At 55.6% G+C, this 25,133-nt stretch overlaps 1 protein-coding gene across 1 annotated transcript in view; it reads left to right on the top strand.

Moving 5' to 3' along the window:
• Positions 1 to 24,797, top strand: part of btk (Bruton agammaglobulinemia tyrosine kinase) — a 354,337-nt gene extending 329,540 nt beyond the window's left edge. Inside the window, 1 exon segment of the mRNA XM_067976821.1 lies at positions 24,274 to 24,797. Within this exon segment, the coding sequence (XP_067832922.1) occupies positions 24,274 to 24,351 (78 nt within the window). The 3' untranslated portion in view covers positions 24,352 to 24,797.
• The last annotated feature ends 336 nt before the right edge of the window (positions 24,798 to 25,133 follow it).

The following is a 25,133-nucleotide window of genomic DNA, read 5'->3' on the forward strand; positions in this document are numbered from 1 at the left end:
TTCCTCTTTCCCCTCTCCCTCCCCCCTCCCTCAATTCCCCTCCCCCTCCCCCATTTCCCCTCTCCCTCCCTCTCCCCCCTCCTCTCACCCTCCCCCTCCTCTCTCCCTCCCCATCTCCCTCATTCCCCCTCTCCCCTCCTCTCTCCCTCCCCATCTCCCTCATTCCCCCTCTCCGTCACTCCCCCGCTCTTTCTCCCTCCCCTCTCCCCCCACCTCTCCCTCATTCCCCCCTCCTCCGCTCCTCTCTCCCTCCCCTTCTCCCTCATTTCCCCTCTCCCTCCCTCCCCCTCCCTCACCAGCTCCCCTTCCCATCTTCCCCACCGACCCCTCCCACCCCTCTCCCTCCCCCTTTCTAACTCCGGCTCCCCTCCCTCCCCCTCTACCAACCCCTCCCCTCCTTCCCCCCTCTCCCTCCCACCTCTCCCTCTCTACCTCGTCCTGTCCCTTCCTCTATCCATACATCCTCCTGTCTCCCCTCCCTCCCCCTCCGTCCCACTCTCCCTCCCTCTCTACCTCTTCCTCCCTCTCTACGTCCTCTCCCTCCCCCTCTCCCCCTCCCCTCTCCCCTCTCCCTTCCCCCTCTCCCTCACACCCCCTCTCCCCCTCTCTCTCACTCCCCTCTCTCCCTCTCTCTCACTCCCCCTCTCTCTCACCCCCCCCTCTCTCTCACCCCCCCCCCTCTCTCTTACTCCCCCTCTCTCTCACATCCCCTTCTCTCTCACTCCCCCTCTCCCTCTCACTCCCCTCTCTCTCACTCCCCCTCTCTCTCACTCCCCCTCTCTCTCACTCCCCCTCTCTCTCACTCCCCCTCTCTCTCACTCCCCCTCTCTCTCACTCCCCCTCTCCCCTCACTCACTCCCCTATCCTCTCCTCACTCCCCCTCTCCTCTCCCTCACTCCCCCTCTCCTCTGCCTCACTCCCCCTCTCCTCTCCCTCACTCCCCCTCTCCTCTCCCTCACTCCCCCTCTCCTCTCCCTCACTCCCCCTCTCCCTCTCCCTCACTCCCCCTCTCCTCTCCCTCCCTCATCCCTCCCCCTCTCCCTCCCTCTCTCCCTCACTCCCTCTCTCTCACTCCCCCTCTCCTCACACTCCCCCTCCTCTCACTCCCCCCTCTCTCTCACTCCCCCTCTCTCTCACTCCCACTCACTCTCACTCCCCTTCTCTCTCACTCCCCCTCTCACTCCACTCCCCCTCTCACTCACTCCCCCTCTCCTCTCCCTCACTCCCCCTCTCCTCTCCCTCACTCCCCCTCTCCTCTCCCTCACTCCCCCTCTCCCCTCTCCCTCCCCTCTCCCTCATTCCCCCTCTCCCTCCCTCTCCCCCTTCTCTCTCCCTACCCTCTCCCTCATTCCTCCTCTCCCTCCCTCTCACTCCCCTCCACTCTCCCTCCCCTCCCCCTTTTCTCTCCCCACCCTCTCCCTCATTCCTCCTCTCCAACCCTCTCCCCCTCCACGCTCACTACCCCTCCCCCTCTCCCTCTCCTCTCTCCCTCCCCCTTCCTCTTTCCCCTCTCCCTCCCTCTCCCCTCCCCTCTCCCTCCCCCACCCTCATTTCCCCTCTCCCTCCTCTCTCCCTCCTCCTCCTCTCTCCCTCCCCCTCCTCTCTCCCTCCCCCTCACTCTCTCCCTCCCCATCTCCCTCACTCCCCCTCTCCCTCACTCCCCTCTCCTCTCCCTCACTCCCCTCTCCTCTCCCTCACTCCCCCTCTCCTCTCCCTCACTCCCCCTCTCCTCTCCCTCATTCCCCCTCTCCTCTCCCTCACTCCCCCTCTCCCTCCTCATCCCTCTCCTCCCCCTCTCCCTCACTCCCCCTCTCCCCTCTCCCTCCCTCTCACTCATTCCCCCCTCTCCCTCCCTCTCCCCCCTCCTCTCTCCTCCCCCTCTCGCTCCCCCTCCCTCCCCCCTCTCCCCCTTCTCTCTCCCTACCCTCTCCCTCATTCCTCCTCTCCCTCCCTCTCCCCCTCCACTCTCCCTCCCCTCTCCCTCCCTCTCCCCCTTCTCTCTCCCTACCCTCTCCCTCATTCCTCCTCTCCCTCCCCTCTCCCCATCCACTCTCACTCCCTCTCCTCTCTCCCTCCCCCTTCCTCTTTCCCCTCTCCTCCTCTCCCCTCCCCTCTACCTCCCCCTCCCTCATTTCCCCTCTCCCTCCCTCTCCCCCTCCTCTCTCCCTCCCCTCCTCTCTCCCTCCCCATCTCCCTCATTCCCCCTCTCCCCTCCTCTCTCCCTCCCCATCTCCCTCATTCCCCCTCTCCCCTCCTCTCTCCCTCCCCCTCTCCCTCATTTCCCATCTCCCTCAGTCCCCCGCTCTTTCTCCCTCCCTCTCCCCCTCCCCTCTCCCCCCACCTCTCTCCCCCCACCTCTCCCTCATTCCCTCTCTCCGCTCCTCTCTCCCTCCCCTTCTCCCTCATTCCCCCTCTCCCTCACTCCCCCGCTCTTTTTCCCTCCCTCTCCCTCCACCTCTCCCTCATTCCCCCTCTCCGCTCCTCTCTCCCTCCCCCCTCTCCCTCATTCCCCCTCTCCCTCTCTCCCCCCGCTCTTTCTCCCTCTCTCTCCCCCCTCCCTCTCCCTCCACCTCTCCCTCATTTCCCTTCTCCTTCCCTCTCCCCTCTACCTTCCCCTCGCCCTCATTCCCCCTCTCCTCTCACTCCACCTCTCCCTCCCTCCCTCTCTACCTCGCCCTCTCCCTTCCTCCCTCTGTACATCCTCCTCCCTCCACCTCCCTCTGCTCCTTTCCCACTCTACCACCCCTGCCTCTCCCTCTCCCCTTCCCCTCCTCCCTCATTCCCCCCTCCCTCCCTCCCCTCTCCCTCTCTACCTGTCCCTCTCCCTCCCTCCCCCGACCGCACCAGCTCCCCTTCCCATCTTCCTCACCTACCCCTCCCTCCCCTCTCCCTCCCCCTTTCTACCTACCCCTCCCCTCCTTCCCCCTCTCCTCCACCTCTCCCTCTCTACCTGGTCCTCTCCCTTCCTCTATCCATTAATCCTCCTGTCTCCCCCTCCCTCCCCCTCCGTCCCCCTCTCCCTCCTCTCTACCTCTTCCTCCCTCTCTACCTCCTCTCCCCTCCCCCTCTCCCCCCTCCCCTCTCCCCTCTCCCCTCCACCTTCCCCTCTCCCTCACACCCCCTCTCACCCCTCACTCTCACTCCCCCTCTCTCTCACTCCCCCTCTCTCTCACTCCCCCTCTCTCTCACTCCCCCTCTCTCACTCCCCCTCCTCCTCTCTCACTCCCCCTCTCTCTCACTCCCCCTCTCTCTCACTCCCCCTCTCTCTCACTCCCCCCTCTCTCTCACTCCCCCTCTCTCTCACTCCCCCTCTCTCTCACTCCCCCCCTCTCCTCACTCCCCCCTCTCCCCTCACTCCCCCTCTCCTCTCCCTCACTCCCCTCTCCTCTCCCTCACTCCCCCGTCTCCTCTCCCTCACTTCCCCCTCTCCTCTCCCTCACTCCCCGTCTCCTCTCCCTCACTCCCCCTCTCCTCTCCCTCACTCCCCCTCTCCTCTCCCTCACTCCCCCTCTCCTCTCCCTCACTCCCCCTCTCCTCTCCCTCACTCCCCCTCTCCTCTCCCTCCCTCATCCCTCCCCTCTCCCTCCCCCCTCTCTCTCCCCTCCCCCTCTCTCTCACTCCCCCTCTCTCTCACTTCCCCTCTCCTCTCCCTCACTCCCCCTCATCCTCTCCCTCACTCCCCCTCTCCTCTCCCTCACTCCCCCTCTCCTCTCCCTCACTCCCCCTCTCCTCTCCCTCACTCCCCCTCTCCTCTCCCTCACTCCCCCTCTCCTCCCTCACTCACTCCTCCTCTCCTCTCCCTCACTCCTCCTCTCCCCCTCTCCCTCCCTCATCCCTCCCCCTCTCCCTCACTCCCCCTCTCCTCTCTCCCTCCCTCTCTCCCCCTTCTCTCTCCCTCCCTCTCCCCCTTCTCTCTCCCTACCCTCTCCCTCATTCCTCCTCTCCCTCCCTCTCCCCTCCACTCTCCCTCCCCCTCTCCCTCCCTCTCCCCCTTCTCTCTCCCTACCCCTCCTCATCCTCATCCCTCCTCTCCTCCCTCTCCCCCTCCACTCTCCCTCCCCCTCCCTCATTTCCCCTCTCCCTCCCTCTCCCCCTCCTCTCTCCCTCCCCCTCCTCTCTCCCTCCCCATCTCCCTCATTCCCCCTCTCCCCTCCTCTCTCCCTCCCCATCTCCCTCATTCCCCCTCTCCCCTCCTCTCTCCCTCCCCCTCTCCCTCATTCCCCCTCTCCCTCACTCCCCCGCTCTTACTCCCTCCCTCTCCCCCTCCCCTCTCCCCCCCACCTCTCCCTCATTCCCCCTCTCCGCTCCTCTCTCCCTCCCCTTCTCCCTCATTCCCCCTCTCCCTCCCTCCCCCTCCCTCACCAGCTCCCCTTCCCATCTTCCTCACCGACCCCTCCCTCCCCTCTCCCTCCCCCTTTCTAACTCCGCCTCCCCTCCCTCCCCCCTCTACCAACCCCTCCCCTCCTTCCCCCTCTCCCTTCACCTCTCCCTCTCTACCTCGTCCTGTCCCTTCCTCTATCCATACATCCTCCTGTCTCCCCTCCCTCCCCCTCCGTCCCCCTCTCCCTCCCTCTCTACCTCTTCCTCCCTCTCTACCTCCTCTCCCTCCCCCTCTCCCCCTCCCCTCTCCCCCTCTCCCTTCCCCTCTCCCTCACACCCCCTCTCCCCCTCTCTCTCACACCCCCCCTCTCTCTCACTCCCCCTCTCTCTCACTCCCCCTCTCTCTCTCTCCTCTCCTCTCCCCCTCTCTCTCACTCCCCCTCTCCTCACTCCCCTCTCCTCTCCCTCACTCCCCCTCTCCTCTCCCTCACTCCCCCTCTCCTCTCCCTCACTCCCCCCTCTCCTCTCCCTCACTCCCTCCCTCTCCTCTCCCTCCCTCATCCCTCCCCTCTCCCCTCCCCCTCTCCCTCACTCCCTCTCCTCACTCCCTCTCTCTCACTCCCCCCTCTCTCTCACTCCCCCTCTCTCTCACTCCCCCTCTCTCTCACTCCCCCTCTCTCTCACTCCCCCTCTCCCTCACTCCCCCTCTCCCTCACTCCCCCCTCTCCTCTCCCTCACTCCCCCTCTCCTCTCCCTCCCTCATTCCCCCTCTCCCCTCCTCTCTCCCTCCCCCTCTCCCTCATTCCCCCTCTCCCCTCCTCTCTCCCTCCCCCTCTCCCTCATTCCCCCTCTCCCTCACTCCCCACTTCTCCCCCCTTCTCCTCCCTCTCCCCCCACCTCTCCCTCATTCCCCCTCTCCGCTCCTCTCTCCCTCCCCTTCTCCCTCATTCCCCCTCTCCCTCACTCCCCCCGCTCTTTCTCCCTCCCTCTCCCCCTCCCCTCTCCCTCCACCTCTCCCTCATTCACCCTCTCCGCTCCTCTCTCCCTCCCCCTCTCCCTCATTCCTCCTCTCCCTCACTCACCCGCTCTTTCTCCCTCTCTCCCCCTCCCCTATCCCTCCACCTCTCCCTCATTTCCCTTCTCCCTCCCTCTCCTCTCTCCCTTCCCCTCGCCCTCATTCCCCCTCTCCTCTCCCTCCACCTCTCCCTCCCTCCCTCTCTACCTCGCCCTCTCCTTCCTCCCTCTGTACATCCTCCTCCCTCCCCCTCCCTCTGCTCCTTTCCCACTCTACCCACCCCTGCCTCTCCCTCTCCCCTTCCCCTCTCCCTCATTCCCCCCTCCCTCCCTCCCCTCTCCCTCTCTACCTGTCCCTCTCCCTCCCTCCCCCGACCGCACCAGCTCCCCTTCCCATCTTCCTCACCTACCCCTCCCTCCCCTCTCCCTCCCCCTTTCTAACTCTACCTCCCCTCCCTCCCCCTCTACCTACCCCTCCCCTCCTTCCCCCTCTCCCTCCACCTCTCCCTCTCTACCTCGTCCTCTCCCTTCCTCTATCCATACATCCTCCTGTCTCCCCTCCCTCCCCCTCCGTCCCCCTCTCCCTCCCTCTCCACCTCTTCCTCCCTCTCTACCTCCTCTCCCTCCCCCTCTCCCCCTCCCCTTTCCCCTCTCCCTTCCCCTCTCCCTCACACCCCCTCTCCCCCTCTCTCTCACTCCCCCTCTCTCTCACTCCCCCTCTCTCTCACTCCCCCTCTCTCTCACTCCCCCTCTCTCTCACTCCCCCTCTCTCTCACTCCCCCTCTCCCTCACTCCCCCCTCTGCTCTCCCTCACTCCCCCTCTGCTCTCCCTCACTCCCCCTCTCCTCTCCCTCACTCCCCCTCTCCTCTCCCTCACTCCCCCTCTCCTCTCCCTCACTCCCCCTCTCCTCTCCCTCACTCCCCCTCTCCTCTCCCTCACTCCCCCCTCTCCCTCCCCTCATCCCTCCCCTCTCCCTCCCCCTCTCCCTCACTCCCCCTCTCCCCTCCTCCCTCCCCCTCTCCCTCATTCCCCCTCTCCCTCCCTCTCCCCTCCTCTCTCCCTCCCCCTCTCGCTCCCCCTCTCCCTCCCTCTCCCCCTCTCTCTCCCTACCCTCTTCGCTCATTCCTCCTCTCCCTCCCTCTCCCCCTCCACTCTCCCTCCCCCTCTCCTCCCTCTCCCCCTTCTCTCTCCCTACCCTCTCCCTCATTCCTCCTCTCCCTCACTCTCCCCCTGCACTCTTACTCCCCCTCTCCCTCTCCTCTCCTCCCTCCCCCTTCTTCTTTCCCCTCTCCCTCCCTCTCCCCTCCCCTCTCCCTCCCCATCTCCCTCATTCCCCCTCTCCCCTCCTCTCTCCCTCCCCATCTCCCTCATTCCCCCTCCCCTCCTCTCTCCCACCCCCCTCTCCCTCATTCCCCCTCTTCCTCACTCCCCCGCTCTTTCTCCCTCCCTCTCCCCCCTCCCCTCTACCCCCACCTCTCCCTCATTCCCCCTCTCCGCTCCTCTCTCCCTCCCCTTCTCCCTCATTCCCCCTCTCCCTCACTCCCACGCTCTTTCTCCCTCCCTCTCCCCCTCCCCTCTCCCTCCACCTCTCCCTCATTCCCCCTCTCCCTCCTCTCTCCCTCCCCATCTCCCTCATTCCCCCTCCCCTCCTCTCTCCCACCCCCTCTCCCTCATTCCCCCTCTCCCTCACTCCCCCGCTCTTTCTCCCTCCCTCTCCCCCTCCCCCTCTCCCCCCACCTCTCCCTCATTCCCCCTCTCCGCTCCTCTCTCCCTCCCCTTCTCCCTCATTCCCCCTCTCCCTCACTCCCACGCTCTTTCTCCCTCCCTCTCCCCCTCCCCTCTCCCCCCACCTCTCCCTCATTCCCCTCTCCGCTCCTCTCTCCCTCCCCTTCTCCCTCATTCCCCCTCTCCCTCACTCCCACGCTCTTTCTCCCTCCCTCTCCCCCTCCCCTCTCCCTCCACCTCTCCCTCATTCCCCCTCTCCGCTCCTCTCTCCCTCCCCCTCTCCCTCATTCCCCCTCTCCCTCACTTCCCCGCTCTTTCTCCCTCTCTCTCCCCCTCCCCTCTCCCTCCACCTCTCCCTCATTTCCCTTGTCCCTCCCTCTCCCCTCTCCGTTCCCCCTCAACCTCATTCCCCCTCTCCTCTCCCTCCACCTCTCCCTCCCTCCCTCTCTACCTCGCCCTCTCCCTTCCTCACTCTGTACATCCTCCTCCCTGCCTCTCCCTCTCCCCTTCCCCTCTCCCTCATTCCCCCTCCCTCCCTCCCCTCTCCCTCCCTCCCCTCTCCCTCTCTACCTCTCCCTCTCCCTCCCTCCCCCTCCCTCACCAGCTCCCCTTCCCATCTTCCTCACCTACCCCTCCCTCCCCCTCTCCCTCCCACTTTCTAACTCCGCCTCCCCTCCCTCCCCCTCTACCTACACCTCCCCTCCTTCCCCCCTCTCCCTCCACCTCTCCCTCTCTACCTCGTCCTCTCCCTTCCTCTATCCATCCATCCTCCTGTCTCCCCTCCCTCCTCCTCCGTCCCCCTCTCCCTCCCTCTCTACCTCTCCCTCCCCCTCTCCCCCTCCCCCTCCTCCCCCTCTCCCTTCCCCTCTCCCTCACACCCCCTCTCCCCCTCTCTCTCACTCCCCCTCTCTCTCACTCCCCCTCTCTCTCACTCCCCCTCTCTCTCACACCCCCTCTCTCTCACACCCCCTCTCTCTCACTCCCCCTCTCCCTCACTCCCCCTCTCTCTCACTCCCCCTCTCTCTCACTCCCCCTCTCTCTCACTCCCCCTCTCTCTCACTCCCCCTCTCCTCTCTCTCACTCCCCCTCTCCTCTCCCTCACTCCCCCTCTCCTCTCCCTCACTCCCCCTCTCCTCTCCCTCCCTCATCCCTCCCCTCTCCCTCACCCTCTCCCTCACTCCCCCTCCTCCCTCCCTCTCCCTCATTCCCCCTCTCCCTCCCTCTCTCCCTCCCCCTCTCGCTCCCCCCTCTCCCCCCCTCCCCTCTCCCTCTCCCTTCCCTCTCCCTCACACCCCCTCTCCCCCCTCTCTCTCACTCCCCCTCTCTCTCACTCCCCCCTCTCTCTCACTCCCCCTCTCTCTCACTCCCCCTCTCTCTCACTCCCCCTCTCTCTCACTCCCCCTCTCTCTCACTCCCCCTCTCTCTCACTCCCCCCTCTCTCTCACTCCCCCTCTCTCTCACTCCCCCTCTCTCTCCCTCCCTCTCCCCCCTCCCCTCTCCCTCCACCTCTCCCTCATTCCCCCTCTCCGCTCCTCTCTCCCTCCCCCTCTCCCTCATTCCCCCTCTCCCTCACTCCCCCGCTCTTTCTCCCTCTCTCTCCCCCTCCCCTCTCCCTCCACCTCTCCCTCATTTCCCTTCTCCCTCCCTCTCCCCTCTCCCTTCCCCTCTCCCTCATTCCCCCCTCCCTCCCTCCCCTCTCCCTCTCTACCTGTCCCTCTCCCCCCTCCCTCCCCTCCCTGCACCAGCTCCCCTTCCCATCTTCCTAACCTACCCCTCCCTCCCCTCTCCCTCCCCCTTTCTAACTCCGCCTCCCCTCCCTCTCTCTCACTCCCCCTCTCTCTCCCTACCCTCTCCCTCATTCCTCCTCTCCCTCCCTCTCCACCTCCACTCTCCCTCCCTCTCCCCCTTCTCTCCCTACCCTCTCCCTCATTCCTCCTCTCCCTCCCTCTCCCCCTCCACTCTCACTCCCTCTCCTCTCTCCCTCCCCCTTCCTCTTTCCCCTCTCCCTCCCCTCTCCCTCCCCCTCCTTCATTTCCCCTCTCCCTCCCTCTCCACCCTCCTCTCTCCCTCCCCCTCCTCTCTCCCTCCCCATCTCCCTCATTCCCCCTCTCCCCTCCTCTCTCCCTCCCCATCTCCCTCCTTCCCCCTCTCCCTCCACCTCTCCCTCTCTACCTCGTCCTCTCCCTTCCTCTATCCATACATCCTCCTGTCTCCCCTCCCTCCCCCTCCGTGCCCCTCTCCCTTCCTCTCCCTCTACCTCCTCTCCCTCCCCCTCTCCCCCTCCCCTCTCCCCTCTCCCTTCCCATCTCCCTCACACCCCCTCTCCCCCCTCTCTCTCACTCCCCCTCTCTCTCACTCCCCCTCTCTCTCACTCCCCCTCTCTCTCACTCCCACTCTCTCTCACTCCCCCCTCTCTCTCACTCCCCCTCTCTCTCACTCCCCCTCTCTCTCACTCCCCCTCTCCTCTCCCTCACTCCCCCTCCTCCTCTCCCTCACTCCCCCTCTCCTCTCCCTCACTCCCCCCTCTCCTCTCCCTCACTCCCCCCTCTCCTCTCCCTCACCCCCCTCTCGTCTCCCTCACTCCCCCTCTCCTCTCCCTCACCTCCCCTCTCCTCTCCCTCACTCCCCCTCTCCTCTCCCTCACTCCCCCTCTCCTCTCCCTCACTCCCCCTCTCCTCTCCCTCCCTCATCCCTCCCCTCTCCCTCCCCCTCTCCCTCACTCCCTCTCCCTCACTCCCTCTCCCTCACTCCCTCTCTCTCACTCCCCCTCTCATCTCACTCCCCCTCTCTCTCACTCCCCCTCTCTTCACTCCCCCTCTCTCTCACTCCCCCTCTCTCTCACTCCCCCTCTCCCTCACTCCCCCTCTCCTCTCCCTCACTCCCCCTCTCCTCTCCCTCACTCCCCCTCTCCTCTCCCTCACTCCCCCACTCCTCTCCTCCCTCACTCCCCCCTCTCCTCTCCCTCACTCCCCCTCTCCGCCTCTCCCTCACACCTCCTCTCCCCCTCTCCCTCCCTCATCCCTCCCCTCTCCCTCCCCCTCTCCCTCACTCCCCCTCTCCCCTCTCCCTCCCTCTCCCTCATTCCTCCTCTCGCTCCCTCTCCCCCTCCACTCTCCCTCCCCCTCTCCCTCCCCCTACCCTCTCCCTCATTCCTCCTCTCCCTCCCTCTCCCCCTCCACTCTCACTCCCCCCTCTCCCTCTCCTCTCTCCCTCCCCCTTCCTCTTTCCCCTCTCCCTCCTTCTCCCTCTCCCTCCCCCTCCCTCATTTCCCCTCTCCCTCCCTCTCCCCCTCCTCTCTCCCTCCCCCTCCTCTCTCCCTCCCCATCTCCCTCATTCCCCCCTCTCCCCTCCTCTCTCCCTCCCCATCTCCCTCATTCCCCCTCTCCCCTCCTCTCTCCCTCCCCCTCTCCCTCATTCCCCCTCTCCCTCACTCCCCCGCTCTTTCTCCCTCCCTCTCCCCCCTCCCCTCTCCCCCCCACCTCTCCCTCATTCCCCCTCTCCGCTCCTCTCTCCCTCCCCTTCTCCCTCATTCCCCCTCTCCCTCACTCCCCCGCTCTTTCTCCCTCCCTCTCCCCCTCCCCTCTCCCTCCACCTCTCCCTCATTCCCCCTCTCCGCTCCTCTCTCCCTCCCCTTCTCCCTCATTCCCCCTCCCCCTCACTCCCCCGCTCTTTCTCCCTCTCTCTCCCCCTCCCCTCTCCCTCCACCTCTCCCTCATTTCCATTCTCCCTCCCTCTCCCCTCTCCCTTCCCCTCGCCCTCATTCCCCCTCTCCTCTCCCTCCACCTCTCCCTCCCTCCCTCTCTACCTCGCCCTCTCCCTTCCTCCCTCTATACATCCTCCTCCCTCCCCCTCCCTCTGCTCCTTTCCCACTCTACCACCCCTGCCTCTCCCTCTCCCCTTCCCCTCTCCCTCATTCCCCCCTCCCTCCCTCCCCTCTCCCTCTCTACCTGTCCCTCTCCCTCCCTCCCCCTCCCTCACCAGCTCCCCTTCCCATCTTCCTCACCTACCCCTCCCTCCCCTCTCCCTCCCCCTTTCTAACTCCGCCTCCCCTCCCTCCCCCTCTACCTACCCCTCCCCTCCTTCCCCCTCTCCCTCCACCTCTCCCTCTCTACCTCGTCCTCTCCCTTCCTCTATCTATACTTCCTCCTGTCTCCCCTCCCTCCCCCTCCGTCCCCCTCACCCTCCCTCTCTACCTCTTCCTCCCTCTCTACCTCCTCTCCCTCCCCCTCTACCTCGCCCTCCCCTCTCCCTGCTCTATCCCTCTCTACCTCCCCCTCTCTCTCCCTCCCTCCCCCTCCCTTGCCATCTCCCCTTCCCATCTCCCTCCCCTCTCCCTCCCCCTTTCTAACTCCACCTCCCCTCCCTCCCTCCTTCCCCCTCTCTCTCCCCTCCCCATCCTTCATCCCCTCCCTCCTCCATTCTACCTCCCCTCTCCTCCCTCCCCCTCCCTTCTCCTCCCTCCCCCTCCCCCTCCCATCCACACCCCAATAGTCCTGTCGGTCACTGAAGCAAACAAAACAATCGAAATGACAGAAGGAATCAAAAGGATAAGGTGGACCCTGTCATTTTCTGATTGGGTGATGTTTCAAAAAGAGATCATGATAGCTCAGGTACACAGCTCAGGTACATAGCTCAAGTGTACAGCTCAGGAAATACCTCAGATACACAGCTCAGGTACACAGCTCAGGTACATCGCTCAAGTGTACAGCTCAGGAAATACCTCAGATACACAGCTCAGGTACATAGCTCAAGTGTACAGCTCAGGTATATACCTCAGATACACAGCTCAGATACACACCTCGGGTACATGCCTCAGATACATGGCTCAGGTACACAGCTAAAGATTACCTAAAAGTGGAAGGGAAGTGGAGGAAGAAATAACAAATAAAGAGATCGAACAGCAGTGTGAAATATTTAAAACGGTGATCAATAGGGTTCAGGAGAAATATATTCCTCTAAAAAACAAGAACAAACTAACCAATAATGAAAGACCATGGATGAATAAAGAGATACGGGTAAAATTGAAACTAAAGAAAAAGACATAGTCTAAATAGACAGACAATAAAGGAGAGGATGACAAACAGGAATAGGGAGAGATTCGGAAAGAAGTCAAAAAAACATTAGGAAATCAAAGAGAAACTACAAAATTAAATTATCAAAGAATAGAAAAAGAAATAGTGAAATATTCTACAGACATAAATAACAAAAGAAAAATCAGGATAGGGATTGGGCCAGTAAGGAATGCACAAGATAAACTCACAGGTAATGACAGTGAAATGGCAGAAATATTGAATAATTATTCTGCCTCAGTATTTACCAGGGAGACTAACAGGGTGGGCAGGACATTAGAAGAAGAGATCAAAAAAATATAAAGATATTTAAGATAGAAAGGGGGGAGATAATTGATAAACTAATCAAATTTATAGAGGATAAAACCCCTGGTCCGGATGGATTGTATCCACGAATATTAAAAGAAGTTAGGGAGGAGATAGCAGAGACTCTATTACACATATAGAAACATTCATTAGTAAAGGGAATGGTGCCAGAGGATTGGTGGACAGTTAATGTGATTCCTATATTTAAAAAGGGAAATAGAACCAGTCCAGGGAACGACAGACCAGTTAGCTTAATATCAGTGGTAAGAAAGATAGTGGAATCCTCACTCAAAGATGTAATAGAGAAATATCTAGAAACCAAAAATATAATAAAGAATATTCAGCATGGATTTCAGAAGGGAAGGTTATGCTTGACCAACCTCAAAAGAGAAGAAAAGGGTAATGTAGTAGATGTAATATATTTGGATTTTTAAAAAGCCTTTGATAAGGTATCGCATTGTAGACTCATGACTATGGTCAGAGCATGTGGAGTCAGGGGTCAGGTAGCAGAATGGATAGCAAGCTGGCTACAAAACAGAAAACAGAGAGTAGGGGTTAAGGGTAGCTACTCAGACTGGCAAAAGGTGGGAAGTGGTGTTCCACAGGGATCAGTGCTGGGACCACTGTTGTTCACAATTTACATTAACAATTTGGACTCGGGAATTAGAAGTACAATTTCAAAATTTGCGGACGACACCAAATTGGGGGGTGTAGTTAATACTGAGGAGAACAGCGTCAAAATACAGGAACACACCTCAGGGACACGCCTCAGGTATTCGGTTCAGGCACACACCTCAGGCACACACCTCTGGTACACGGCTCAGGTACACACCTCAGATACTTGGCTCAAGTACACACCTCTGGTACACAGCTCTGGTACACGGCTCAGTTACACGGCTCAGGTACACACCTCAGATACTCGGCTCAAGTACACACCTCTGGTACACACCTCTGGTACTCGGCTCAGGTACTCAGCTCAGATACACGGCTCAGGTACACACCTCAGATAATCGGCTCAAGTACACATCTCTGGTACTCGGCTCAGGTACACACCTCTGGTACTCGGCTCAGGTACACACCTCTGGTACTCGGCTCAGGTACACACTTCTGGTACTCAGCTCAGGTACACACCTCTGGTACTCAGCTCAGGTACACACCTCTGGTACTCAGCTCAGGTACACACCTCTGGTACTCAGCTCAGGTACACACCTCAGATACTCGGCTCAAGTACACATCTCTGGTACTCAGCTCAGGTACACACCTCTGGTACTCAGCTCAGGTACACACCTCAGATACTCTGCTCAAGTACACATCTCTGGTACTCAGCTCAGGTACACACCTCTGGTACTCGGCTCAGGTACACACCTCTGATACACAGCTTAGGTACTCGGCTCAGGTACACACCTCTGGTACATCACCCAGGTTCACAGCCCAGGTACACGGCCCAGGTACCCGCCTCAGGTAAGTGGTTCAGGTCCTGATCAGCCAGTCCCTTCACTGGAGATTGCTCCTCACCCTGAGCCTCTCTCCCACACCTGGAGCGTGGCTCATGTTTGGTGTCAGCAGCCCCACTTCCTGGTACAACAGGGGAATTGCAGCCACTGAGCTGAGAGTCACCTTGTTGGAATATATTGTTGTAAAACTCTAGTAATGAGGGAGAGAGAAGCATTTAATTGGACCAGTCCCTCACCGGGTGGAGCAGCTTATACTGGGAGCAATGCTGTGATTCTGGCACAAAAAAATCTACAAATTGCAAATAATTATTTTTAACAAAAAGGTTAATGTGACCAAGAAAGCCCATTACCCAGTCAACAGACTACAGCTTCACAATCCCAAAGTCCTGCAGCCTGACTCTGTTACCCAGGCAACGCGTTGAAGAGTGGCCGATGCTGAAGGCTCAGAGTGAGCATCCAACTGACCTCGGGTGAAGGGACACAGGACAGGACTGGCTGGTCGTGGGAGGCTTCACTGGCGGAGAGAGAAAGAAAGAAGAAAGACTTGCATTTCTCACGTCCCTTTTATGGCCTCAGGACGTCCCAAAGCGCTTTACAGCCAATTAAGTGTGTGTCTCTTTCTCTGTCTCTCTCTTTCTCCATTTCTCTCTCCCCTCTGTCTATTCTCTGTCTCACTCTCTCTCCCTTTCTCTCTCTCTCTCTGTCTCTCTTTGTCTGCCTGTCTCTCAATCTCTCTCTCCCCTCTATCTCACTCACTCTCTGTCTCTTTCGCTCTGTCTCTCATCCTCTCTGTCGCTTTATTTATCTCTCACTTTCTCTCTCCCTGTCTCTGTGATTTTCTCTCTCCTTCTCCCTCTCTCTGTCCCTCTTTCTCTCTTGCTCTCTTTCTCTCTTTCTCTCTCTGTCTCTCCTTCTGTCTCTCTTTTTCTCTCACTTTCTCTCCATCTTTCTGTCATTCTCTATCTCACCCACTTCGTCTCTCCCTCTGTCACTCTCTTCCACTCTGTCTCATTTTATCTCTCACTTTCTCTCTGTCTCTCTCTTGCTCTGTTTCTCTTTCTCTCTTTCCTTCTCTCTCTGTCCCTCTTTTGTTCTCTTTCTCACTCTCTCTGTCCCTCTCGCTCTCTTTCTCTCTGTCTCTCTCTCTGACTCTCTCTTTCTTTCCCTCTGTCCCTCTCTCTCTTGCTCTCTTTCTCTCTGTCCCTCTCACTCTTTCTTTCTCTTGCTCTCTGTCTCTGTCTTGCTCTTTCTCTCTGTCTCTCGCAGTCTCTCTGTCTCTCTCTGCCTCTCTCTCTGTCCGTCTCTCTCTCTCTCTCTCTCTTTGTCTGTCTCTCCCTCGGTCTCTCCCTGCCTCTCACTTTGTCTCTCTCCGTGTCTCTCTCTCTGTTTCTGTCTCTCCGTCTTTCTCTTTGTCAGCCTGTCTCTCGCTCTCTCTCACTCTGCCTCTCTCTCTCCCCATGCTGTCTCGTTCTCCCTGTCTCTCTCTCTATATATATATCTCTCCTTGGTCTCTCACTTTCTCTCTCTCTATCTATCATTCTCTCTCTCTCTCTGTACCATTCTCTCTCTCTCTCTGACCCATTTTCTCTCTCTCTCTCTCTGTCTCTCTGACCCATTCTCTCTCTGTCTCTCTCTCTCTCTATCTCTATCTCTATCTCTCTGACCCATTCTCTCTCTCTCTCTCACCCATTCCCTCTCTCCCTCTCTCTCTCTGACCCATTCTCTCTCTCTCTCTCTCTCACTGACCCATTCTTTCTCTCTCTCTGTCTCTCTCTCCCTCACACTTTCTGTGTGACTCTGTCTGTTTCTCTCTCTGTCTCTGTCTTTACCTGTCTCACTTTCTTTCTCTCATTCTCTCTCTCTCTCTCCCTCTGTCTCACTATCTCTGTCTCTCTTTGACCCTCTCACTCTCTATCTCTCTTTTGCTCTCTGTCTCTGTCTTGCTTTTTCTCTCCCTCGCTCTCTTTCTCTCTCACAATCTCTCTCTTTCTCTCTGTCTATCTCTCTATCTGTGTCTCTCTCTATTTCTCTGTCCCCCAGCATCCACAGCTTTTTTGGGGGGGAGAGAGTTCCAGATTTCCACTCCCCCTTGTGTGAAGAAATGCTTCCTGATTTCCCTACTAAACGGCCGAGCTCTAATTTTAAGATTGTGTCCCCTTGTTCTTGATTCCCCCACCAGAGGAAATAGTTTCTCCATATCTACCCTATCGAATCTTTTAATATTTTAAACATCGACATTAGATCACCCCTTAATCTCCTAAACTCGAGGGAATACAAGCCTAGTCTGTGCAACCTGTCCTCATCATTTAACCCTTTTAGTCCCGGTCTCATTCTGGTGAATCTGCTCTGCACCCCCTCCAAGGCCAATATCTCCTTCCTGAGGTGCGGTGCCCAGAACTGAACACAGTCTCCAGATGGGGTCTGACCAGAGACAACTGAAATCTAGAGTAAGAGAATGCAAAAATGCTAAGATAAACTCATATCAGTACGTGTGACAGAATCCAAGGCCAGGGAAGGATAAAGATAGAGGGAGGCAGGAAAGTGAAAAGATTCTGGGAGATTCTAAGTGAAGCTGAGTTCTTGTTGCCTCCCAGGTCTGAGTCATTCACCTGCACACCCACCCACCCCCCACCCCCCAACTCCCAGGTAAGATCTGCCCACTGCGTCTCGGTGGGCTACTTGGAATCACAGACGAGCCAATCCTTCCCTCTCCCAGCATCCACACACATTCCCAATTTCAGCCAAACGTAAGGTGGGCGATCGGGACAATTCCTGAGGCAGCTCCCAGTGATGTATCCAGCAGGTGGAAGCAGATAGCGATCAGAAGCAGGGAGCTGGAATCAGTATCACTTCTTCTCAATCAGCTGACTCAGCACAGACCAGAGATTAAACAACAACTCGCATTTATATAGCCCCTTTAACGTAGTAAAATGTCCCAAGGAGCTTCACAGGAGCGATTCTCAAACCAAATTTAACACCGAGCCACATAAGGAGATATTAGGACAGGTGACCAAAAGCTTGGTCAAAGAGATAGGTTTTAAAGGGGGATAGAGAGGTAGAGAGGAGGAGAGGTTTAGGGAGGGAATTCCAGAGCTTAGGGCCTAGGCAGCTGAAGACACGGCCGCCAATGGTGGTGTGAAGGGAGTGGGAGATGGACAAGAGGCAAGAATTGGAGGAGCGCAGAGATCTCGAAGGGTAGTGGGGCTGGAGGAGGTTACAGAGATAGGGAGGGGCGAGGCCACGGAGGGATTTGAACACATGGATGAGAATTTTAAATTTGAGGCATTTCCGGACCAGCAGCCAATGTAGGTCAGTGAGCACAGGGGGTGATGGGAGAACGGGACTTGGTGCAAGTCAGGATACGGGCAGCAGAGTTTTGGATGAGCTCAAGTTTACAGAGGGTGAAAGATGGGAGGCCGGCCAAGAGAGCATTGGAATAATCGAGTTTGGAGATAACAAAGGCATGGATGAGGGTTTCAGGAACAGATGAGTTGAAGCAGGGGTGGAGACGGGCGATGTTAGAGTTGGAAGTAGGCGGTTTTGGTGATGGAGAGAATAGGGTACGAAAGCTCAGCTCAGGGTCAAATACGACGTCGAGTTACATCGAGCCTACAGCACAGAAACAGGCCATTCGGCCCAACTGGTATATGCTGGCGTTTATGCTCCACATGAGCCTCCTCCCACACTACTTCATCGAATCCTTTCTCCTTCATGTGTTTATCTAGGTACATTCCCACGAGGCAGAAAGGCAGGGCAACTAAAGCCAGAGCTCCCTGGATGACAAAAGAGATACAGAGTAATATGAAATAGAATAAAGGGGGCGTATGACAGATGTCAGGTTGATAACACAAGTGAGAACCAGACAGAATATAGAAAGTTCAGAGGGGAAGTGAAAAAGGAAATAAGAGGGGCAAAGAGAGAGAATAAGAATAGACTGACGGCCAACATAAAAGGGAATCCAAGAGTCTTCTACAGGCATGTAAACAGTAAACAGGTAGTAAGAGGAGAGGTGGGGCCGATTAGGGACCATAAAGAAGATCTACTCATGGAGACAGAGGGGATGGTTGAGGTACTAAATGAGTACTTTGCATCTGTAGTTCCCAAGGAAGAAGATGCTGCCAGAGTCATAGGAACAGGAGTAGGCCATTCAGCCCCTCGTGTCTGCTCCGCCATTTGATAAGATCATGGCTGATCTGTGATCTAACTCCATATACCTGCCTTTGGTCCATATCCCTTAATACCTTTGGTTGCCAAAAAGCTATATCTCAGATTTAAATTTAGCAATTGAGCGGAAGAGAGTTCCAAACTTCTGCAACCCTTTGTGTGTAGAAATGTTTTCTAATCTCGCTCCTGAAAGGTCTGGCTCTAATTTTTAGACTGTGCCCCCGACTCCTAAAATCCCCAAACAGCGGAAATAGTTTCTCTCTATCCACCCTATCCATTCCCCTTAATATCTTATAAACTTCGATCAGATCACCCCATAACCTTCTAAACTCGAGAGAATACAACCCCAATTTGTGTAATCTCTCCTCGTAACTTAACCCTTGAAGTCCGGGTATCATTCTAGTAAACCTACGCTGCACTCCCTCCAAGGCCAATATGTCCTTCCGAAGGTGCGGTGCCCAGAACTGCTCACAGTACTCCAGGTGCGGTCTAACCAGGGTTTTGTATAGCTGCAGCATAACTTCTGCCCCCTTGTACTCAAGTCCTCTAGATATAAAGGCCATCTTGATTATTTTCTGCACATGTTCATGTCACTTCAATGATCTATGTACCTGAAGTCTCAGTAAAGGAAGATATAGTTGAGATACTGGATGGGCTAAAAATTGATAAAGAAGAGTTACTAGAAAGGCTAGCTGTACTTAAAGTAGATAAGTCACCCGGTCCGGATGGGATGCATCCTAGGTTGCTGAGGGAAGTAAGGGTGGAAATTGTGGAGGTACTGGCCATAATCTTCCAAACATCCTTAGATACGGGAGTGGTGCCAGAGGACTGTCATCATGGCTTTGTCAAGGGAAGATCATGTCTGACTAATTTGATTGAATTTTTTGAGGGGGTGACGAGGCGTGTGGATGAGGGTAACGCAGTGGATGTGGTATACATGGATTTCAGTCAGGCCTTCGATAAAGTCCCCCACAGGAGACTGGTCAAGAAGGTACGAGCCCATGGAGTCCAGGGTGCCTTGGCACTTTGGATACAAAACTGGCTTAGTGGCAGAAGGCAGAGGGTGATGGTCGAAGGTTGTTTTTGTGACTGGAAGCCTGTGGCCAGTGGGGTACCACAGGGATCGGTGCTGGGTCCCTTGCTGTTTGTGGTCTACATTAATGACTTGGATATGAATGTAAAAGGTATGATCAGTAAGTTCGCTGATGATACAAAAATTGGTAGGGTGGTAAATAGCGAGGAGGATAGCCTCAGTCTGCAGGACGATATAGATGGGTTGGTCAGATGGGCGGAACAGTGGCAAATGGAATTTAACCCGGAAAAGTGCGAGGTGATGCACTTTGGAGGGACTAACAAGGCAAGGGAATACACAATGAATGGGAGGACCCTAGGCAAGACAGAGGGTCAGAGGGATCTTGGTGTGCAAGTTCACAGATCCCTGAAGGCGGCGGAACAGGTAGATAAGGTGGTAAAGAAGGCATATGGGATACTTGCCTTTATTAGCCGAGGCATAGAATATAAGAGCAAGGAGGTTATGATGGAGCTGTATAAAACACTGGTTAGGCCACAGCTGGAGTACTGTGTGCAGTTCTGGTCGCCACACTACAGGAAGGATGTGATCGCTTTGGAGAGGGTGCAGAGGAGATTCACCAGGATGTTACCAGGGCTGGAGCGCTTCAGCTATGAAGAGAGACTGGGAAGATTGGGTTTGTTTTCCTTGGAGCAGAGGAGGCTGAGGGGGGACATGATTGAGGTGTACAAAATTATGAGGGGCACAGATAGGATGGATACTAAGGAGCTTTTTCCCTTCGTTGAGGGTTCTATAACAAGGGGGCATAGATTCAAGGTAAAAGGCGGGAGGTTTAGAGGGGATTTGAGAAAGAACTTTTTCACCCAGAGGGTGGTTGGAGTCTGGAACTCACTGCCTGAGAGGGTTGTGGAGGCAGGAACCCTCACAACATTCAAGAAGCATTTGGATGAGCACTTGAAATGCCATAGCATACAAGGCTACGGACCAAATGCTGGAATATGGGATTAGATTAGACTGGGCTTGATGGCCGGCGCGGACACGATGGGCCGAAGGGCCTCTATCCGTGCTGTATAACTCTCTGACTCTATGACTCTATGACTGGAGAATTGCAAATGTTACACCCTTGTTCAAAAAAGAGTGCAAGGATAAATTCAGCAACTATAGGCCAGTCAGTTTAACCTCGGTGGTGGGGAAACTTTTAGAAATGATAATCCGGGACAGAATTAACAGTCGCTTGGACGAGTGTGGATTTATAAAGGAAAGCCAGCATGGATTTGTTAAAGGCAAATCGTGTTTAACTAACCTGATAGAGTTTTTTGATGAGGTAAAAGAGAGGGTCGATGAGGGCAATGCAGTTGATCTAGTGTGTATGGACTTTGATAAAGTGCCGCCTGGTTGGCTTATCATCAAGATTGCAGCCCATGGAATAAAGGGGGCAGTAGCAACATGGATACAGAATTGGCTAACAGCCAGGAAACAGAGAGTAGTGGTGAACGGTTGTTTTTCGGACTGGAGGGAGGTGTACAGTGGTGTTCCCCAGGGGTCAGTGCTGGGACCACTGCTTCTCTTGATATATATTAATGACTTGGACTTGGGTGTACAGGGCACAATTTCAAAATTTGCAGATGACACAAAACTAGGAAGGGTAGTGATTAGTGAGGACGATAGTGATAGAATTCAAGAGGATATAGACAGGCTGGTGGAATGGGCGGACACTTGGCAGATGAAATTTAACTCAGAAAAATGCAAAGTGATACATTTCGGTTGGAAGAGCGAGGAGAGGCAATATAAACTAGAGGGCACAACTCTAAAAGGGGTACAGGATCAGAGAGATCTGGGGGTATATGTGCACAAATCGTTGAAGGTGGCAGGGCAGGTTGAGAAAGTGGTTAAAAAAGCATACGGGATCCTGGGCTTTATAAATAGAGGCATAGAGTACAAAAGTACGGAAGTCATGATGAACCTTTATAAAATACTGGTTCGGCCACAACTGGAGTATTGTGTCCAGTTCTGGGCACCGCACTTCAGGAAAGATGTGAAGGCCTTAGAGAGGGTTCAGAAGAGATTTACTAGAATGATTCCAGGGATGAGGGACTTTAGTTACGTGGATAGACTGGAGAAGCTAGGGTTGTTCTCCTTGGAACAGAGAAGGTTGAGAGGAGATTTGATCGAGGTATTCAAAATCATGAAGGGTCTAGACAGAGTGGATAGAGAGAAACTGTTCCCATTGGTGGAAGGGTCAAGGACCAGAGGACATCGATTTAAGGTGATTTGCAAAAGAACCAAAGGTGACATGAGGAAAAACTTTTTTACACAGTGAGTGGTTTGGATCTGGAATGCACTGCCCGAGGGGGTGGTGGAGGAAGATTCAATCATGGCCTTCAGAAGGGAACTGGATAAATACTTGAAAGGAAAAAATTTGCAGGGCTACGGGGAAAGGGCGCGGGAGTGGGACTAGCTGGATTGCTCTTGTACAGAGCTGGCATGGACTCGATGGGCCGAATGGCCTCCTTCCATGCTGTAACCTTTCTATGATTCTATTCTATGATTTTATCCAATTTCCCCTTAAATGTATCGCCGCTATGTATCTATCAACTACTCCATGTGGTAGTGAGTTCCATATTCTCACCACTCTTTAGGCAAAGAAGTTTCTCCTGAATTCCCTATTGGATTTATTAGCAACTATCTTATATTTATGACCTCTAGTTCTGGTCTCTCCCATAAGTGAAAACATTTTCACTGCATCTACCCTATCAAACCCTTTCATAATCTTAAAGACCTCTATCAGGTCACCCCTCAGCCTTCTCTTTTCTAGGGAAAAGAGCCCCAGCCTGTTCAGTCTTTCCTGATGGGTATATCCTCTCAGTTCTAGTATCAGCCTGTGAATCTTTTTTGCACCTTCTCCAATGCCTCTATATCCTTTTTATAATATAGTGACCAGAACTGTTCACAGTGCTCCAAGTGTGGTCTAACCAAGGTTCGATACAAGCTTAATATAACTTCTCTGCTTTTCAATTCTATCCCTGCAGAAATGAACTCCAGTGTTTGATTTGCCTTTTTTATGGCCTTATTAACCTGTGTCACTACTTTTAGTGATTTGTGTATCTGAACCCCCAGATCCCTCTGCTCCTCTATCCCATTTAGACTCTTATTATCCAAGCAGTGTGTGGCCTCCTTATTCTTCCTACCAAAATGCATCACCTCACACTTATCTATATTGAAATTCAATTACATGCCCATTCTGAAAGTTTGTTAATGTCCTCTTGAGTTTGCGAACTGTCTGGTTTATTCTGAGACAGTCGTCAGGGAGAGGGAAAGGAGTTTGTGGCGGGGACCATAGACCCTTGATCTTCCCAATATCTGATTGGAGGAAATTTCTGCTCATCCAATACTAGACGTCGAACAAGCAATGTGACAAATGAGAGACAGTGGAGGGGTCGAGGGAGGTGGTGGTGAGACAGTGGAGGGGTCGAGGGAGGTGGTGGTGAGACAGTGGAGGGGTCGAGGGAGGTGGTGGTGAGACAGTGGAGGGGTCGAGGGAGGTGGGGGTGAGACAGTGGAGGGGTCGAGGGAGGTGGTGGTGAGACAGTGGAGGGGTCGAGGGAGGTGGTGGTGAGACAGTGGAGGGGTCGAGGGAGGTGGGGGTGAGACAGTGGAGGGGTCGAGGGAGGTGGTGGTGAGACAGTGGAGGGGTCGAGGGAGGTGGTGGTGAGGTAGAGCTGGGTGTCGTCAGTGTACATGTGGAATCTGATGTCGTGTTTTCAGATGATGTCACCGAGGGGCAGCGTGTAGATGTGAAATAGGAGGGGCCAAGGATAGATCCTCGGGGGACTCCAGAGGTAACGGTGCGGGAGTGGGAAGAGAAGCCATTGCAGGAGATTCTCTGGCTATGACTGGATAGATAAGAATGGACCCAGGAGAGGGCAGTCCCACCCAGCTGGACGACGGAGGAGAGGTGATGGAGGAGGACGGTGTGGTCAACCGTGTCAAAGGCTGCGGACAGGTGGAGAAGGATGAGGAGGGAGAGTTTACCACGGTCACAGTCACAGAGGATGTCATTTGTGACTTTGATAAAGGCCGTTTCAGTGCTGTGACTGGGGCAGAAACCTGATTGGAGGGATTCAAACATGGAGTTGTGGGAAATTTGGGCACGGATTTGGGAGACGACAAAACGTTCAAGGATTTTGGAGAGGAAAAGGAGGTTGGAGATGGGGCGGTAGTTTTCAAGGACAGAGGGGTCAAGGGTGGGTTTTTTGAGGAGGGAGGTAATGACGGCAGATTTGAAGGGTACGGAGACAGTACCCGAGGAGAGGGAACGATTAACAATATCATCTAACGTGGGGGCCAGGAAGTGAAGTTGGGTGGTCAGCAATTTAGTGGGAAAAGGGTCGAGGGAACAGCAGGTCTCATGGTCAAGGTGAGCTCAGAGAGGGCATGAGGGGAGATAGGAGAGAAACTAAAGAAAGATGGGAGTTCAGGATGGGGCAGGGGGGAACCTTAGGGGAAGTTTGGCTCGGTGGGTGAGGGAAAGGGAGGGAAGAGGCAGAGGCAGCTGAACGGATGGTCTCAATCTTAGTGACAAAGAATTCCATAAACTCCTTACACTTATTGTTGGAGGTGAGAGTAGAGGGGGCAGGGGAGAGGGGTTTAAGAAGACAGTTTTTAATGGAGAAGAGAAGCCGGTGGTTATCTCTGCATTCCAGGATGATCCTGGAATAGTGAGCAGTTTTGGCAGAAAGAGCTGATAGTGCTTTGTGTGACCCAGCCAGACCTGGCGATAAATAGCTAAACCATAAATGTTCAAGTCTGCGTCCTGTAGACTTCAGGGAGCGGAGATGGGGGCCGTACCAGGGGGAATGACCAGGGTGAGAGAGAGTAATGGTTCTACTGGGGACAAGGGCGGAGATGAGGGTGTGATTGAACATGGGATCAGTTAACTCAGTACCGGCCCGGAATGTAACCTGGGGCCTTCCCTGGTCCGGACGGCTCAGTTTTCTGGATGGGGGTGTCGCTGGCAAGGCCCCATTTATTGCCAGTGCCTGGTTGCCGGGCTTTTATTGATTGCGGTCGGGATGCTCTGTCCTTGGTGCCTGGTGTGTCCGGGGGATTCGTCTGGTGTGATGCGCGGTTGTTTACTGAGCTGGTTTTGTGCATTTTTCACCAACCCTTTCCCTTTTCTGTCTGTTGCAGAAAGCAGATAATCGCCCATCCTTCAGCTATCTGCTGAGCAATATCCAGGAGCTGGTGGAAGATGACAGTCTGATGTAGGGGGATTCTCCGCAGTCATGGCCAGAGCTTCGAATGCACATTCCCCCTTCGCCAACGCAGCCTGTGTTTAATCCTTTACAACCTTCCCACACAATCATAAAAACAGCAATGTGTAAAGGCTCAAAGATTCTCTCTTTGAATTAGGCTCTTCTCCACACACAGACACAGACACTCACATATACACACACAGACACACACAGAGACACACAGACAGACAGACATGCACACAGACACGCACACACAGACAGAGACACACACATATACACACACACATACAGACATAGACAGACAGACACGGACACACAGACAAACACGCACACAGACAGACACACACGTACACACACACGCACACAGACACACATATAGACACACACACAGACAGACACACACACACACACACACACACACACGTGCACGGCACAAAATAAATCTTTGATTCTATCTTATTTCAATCAGTGAGCAGTGTGTTACTTGTGTGTCAGCTCACAGCGAGGCTGGAACAAGCAAAGCAACAAGGGAAAAACTGAAACACGATATTTACAGTGCTGTGCTGCAGGACCCCTATGGGGGATCAGGAGCTCTAGGGAGAGGAAATCCGGGAATCTGAGAGGATGAGTACACATGGAGGATCTGGGACACGAGGAGAACCTGAGAATATGATGGGATTGGGCGTCAGGAACACCAGGAGGAGCTGGAACACTAGGGCGATCCTGATCCTGTACATGGTTCAGGGTGGGGTGTTCTGGAACAGACAGCACATTGTCCTGGGGGTTCTGGAACAG

This window comes from Heptranchias perlo, assembly GCF_035084215.1.
Source record: "Heptranchias perlo isolate sHepPer1 chromosome 15 unlocalized genomic scaffold, sHepPer1.hap1 SUPER_15_unloc_1, whole genome shotgun sequence".
NCBI classification, from domain to species: Eukaryota; Metazoa; Chordata; class Chondrichthyes; order Hexanchiformes; family Hexanchidae; genus Heptranchias; species Heptranchias perlo.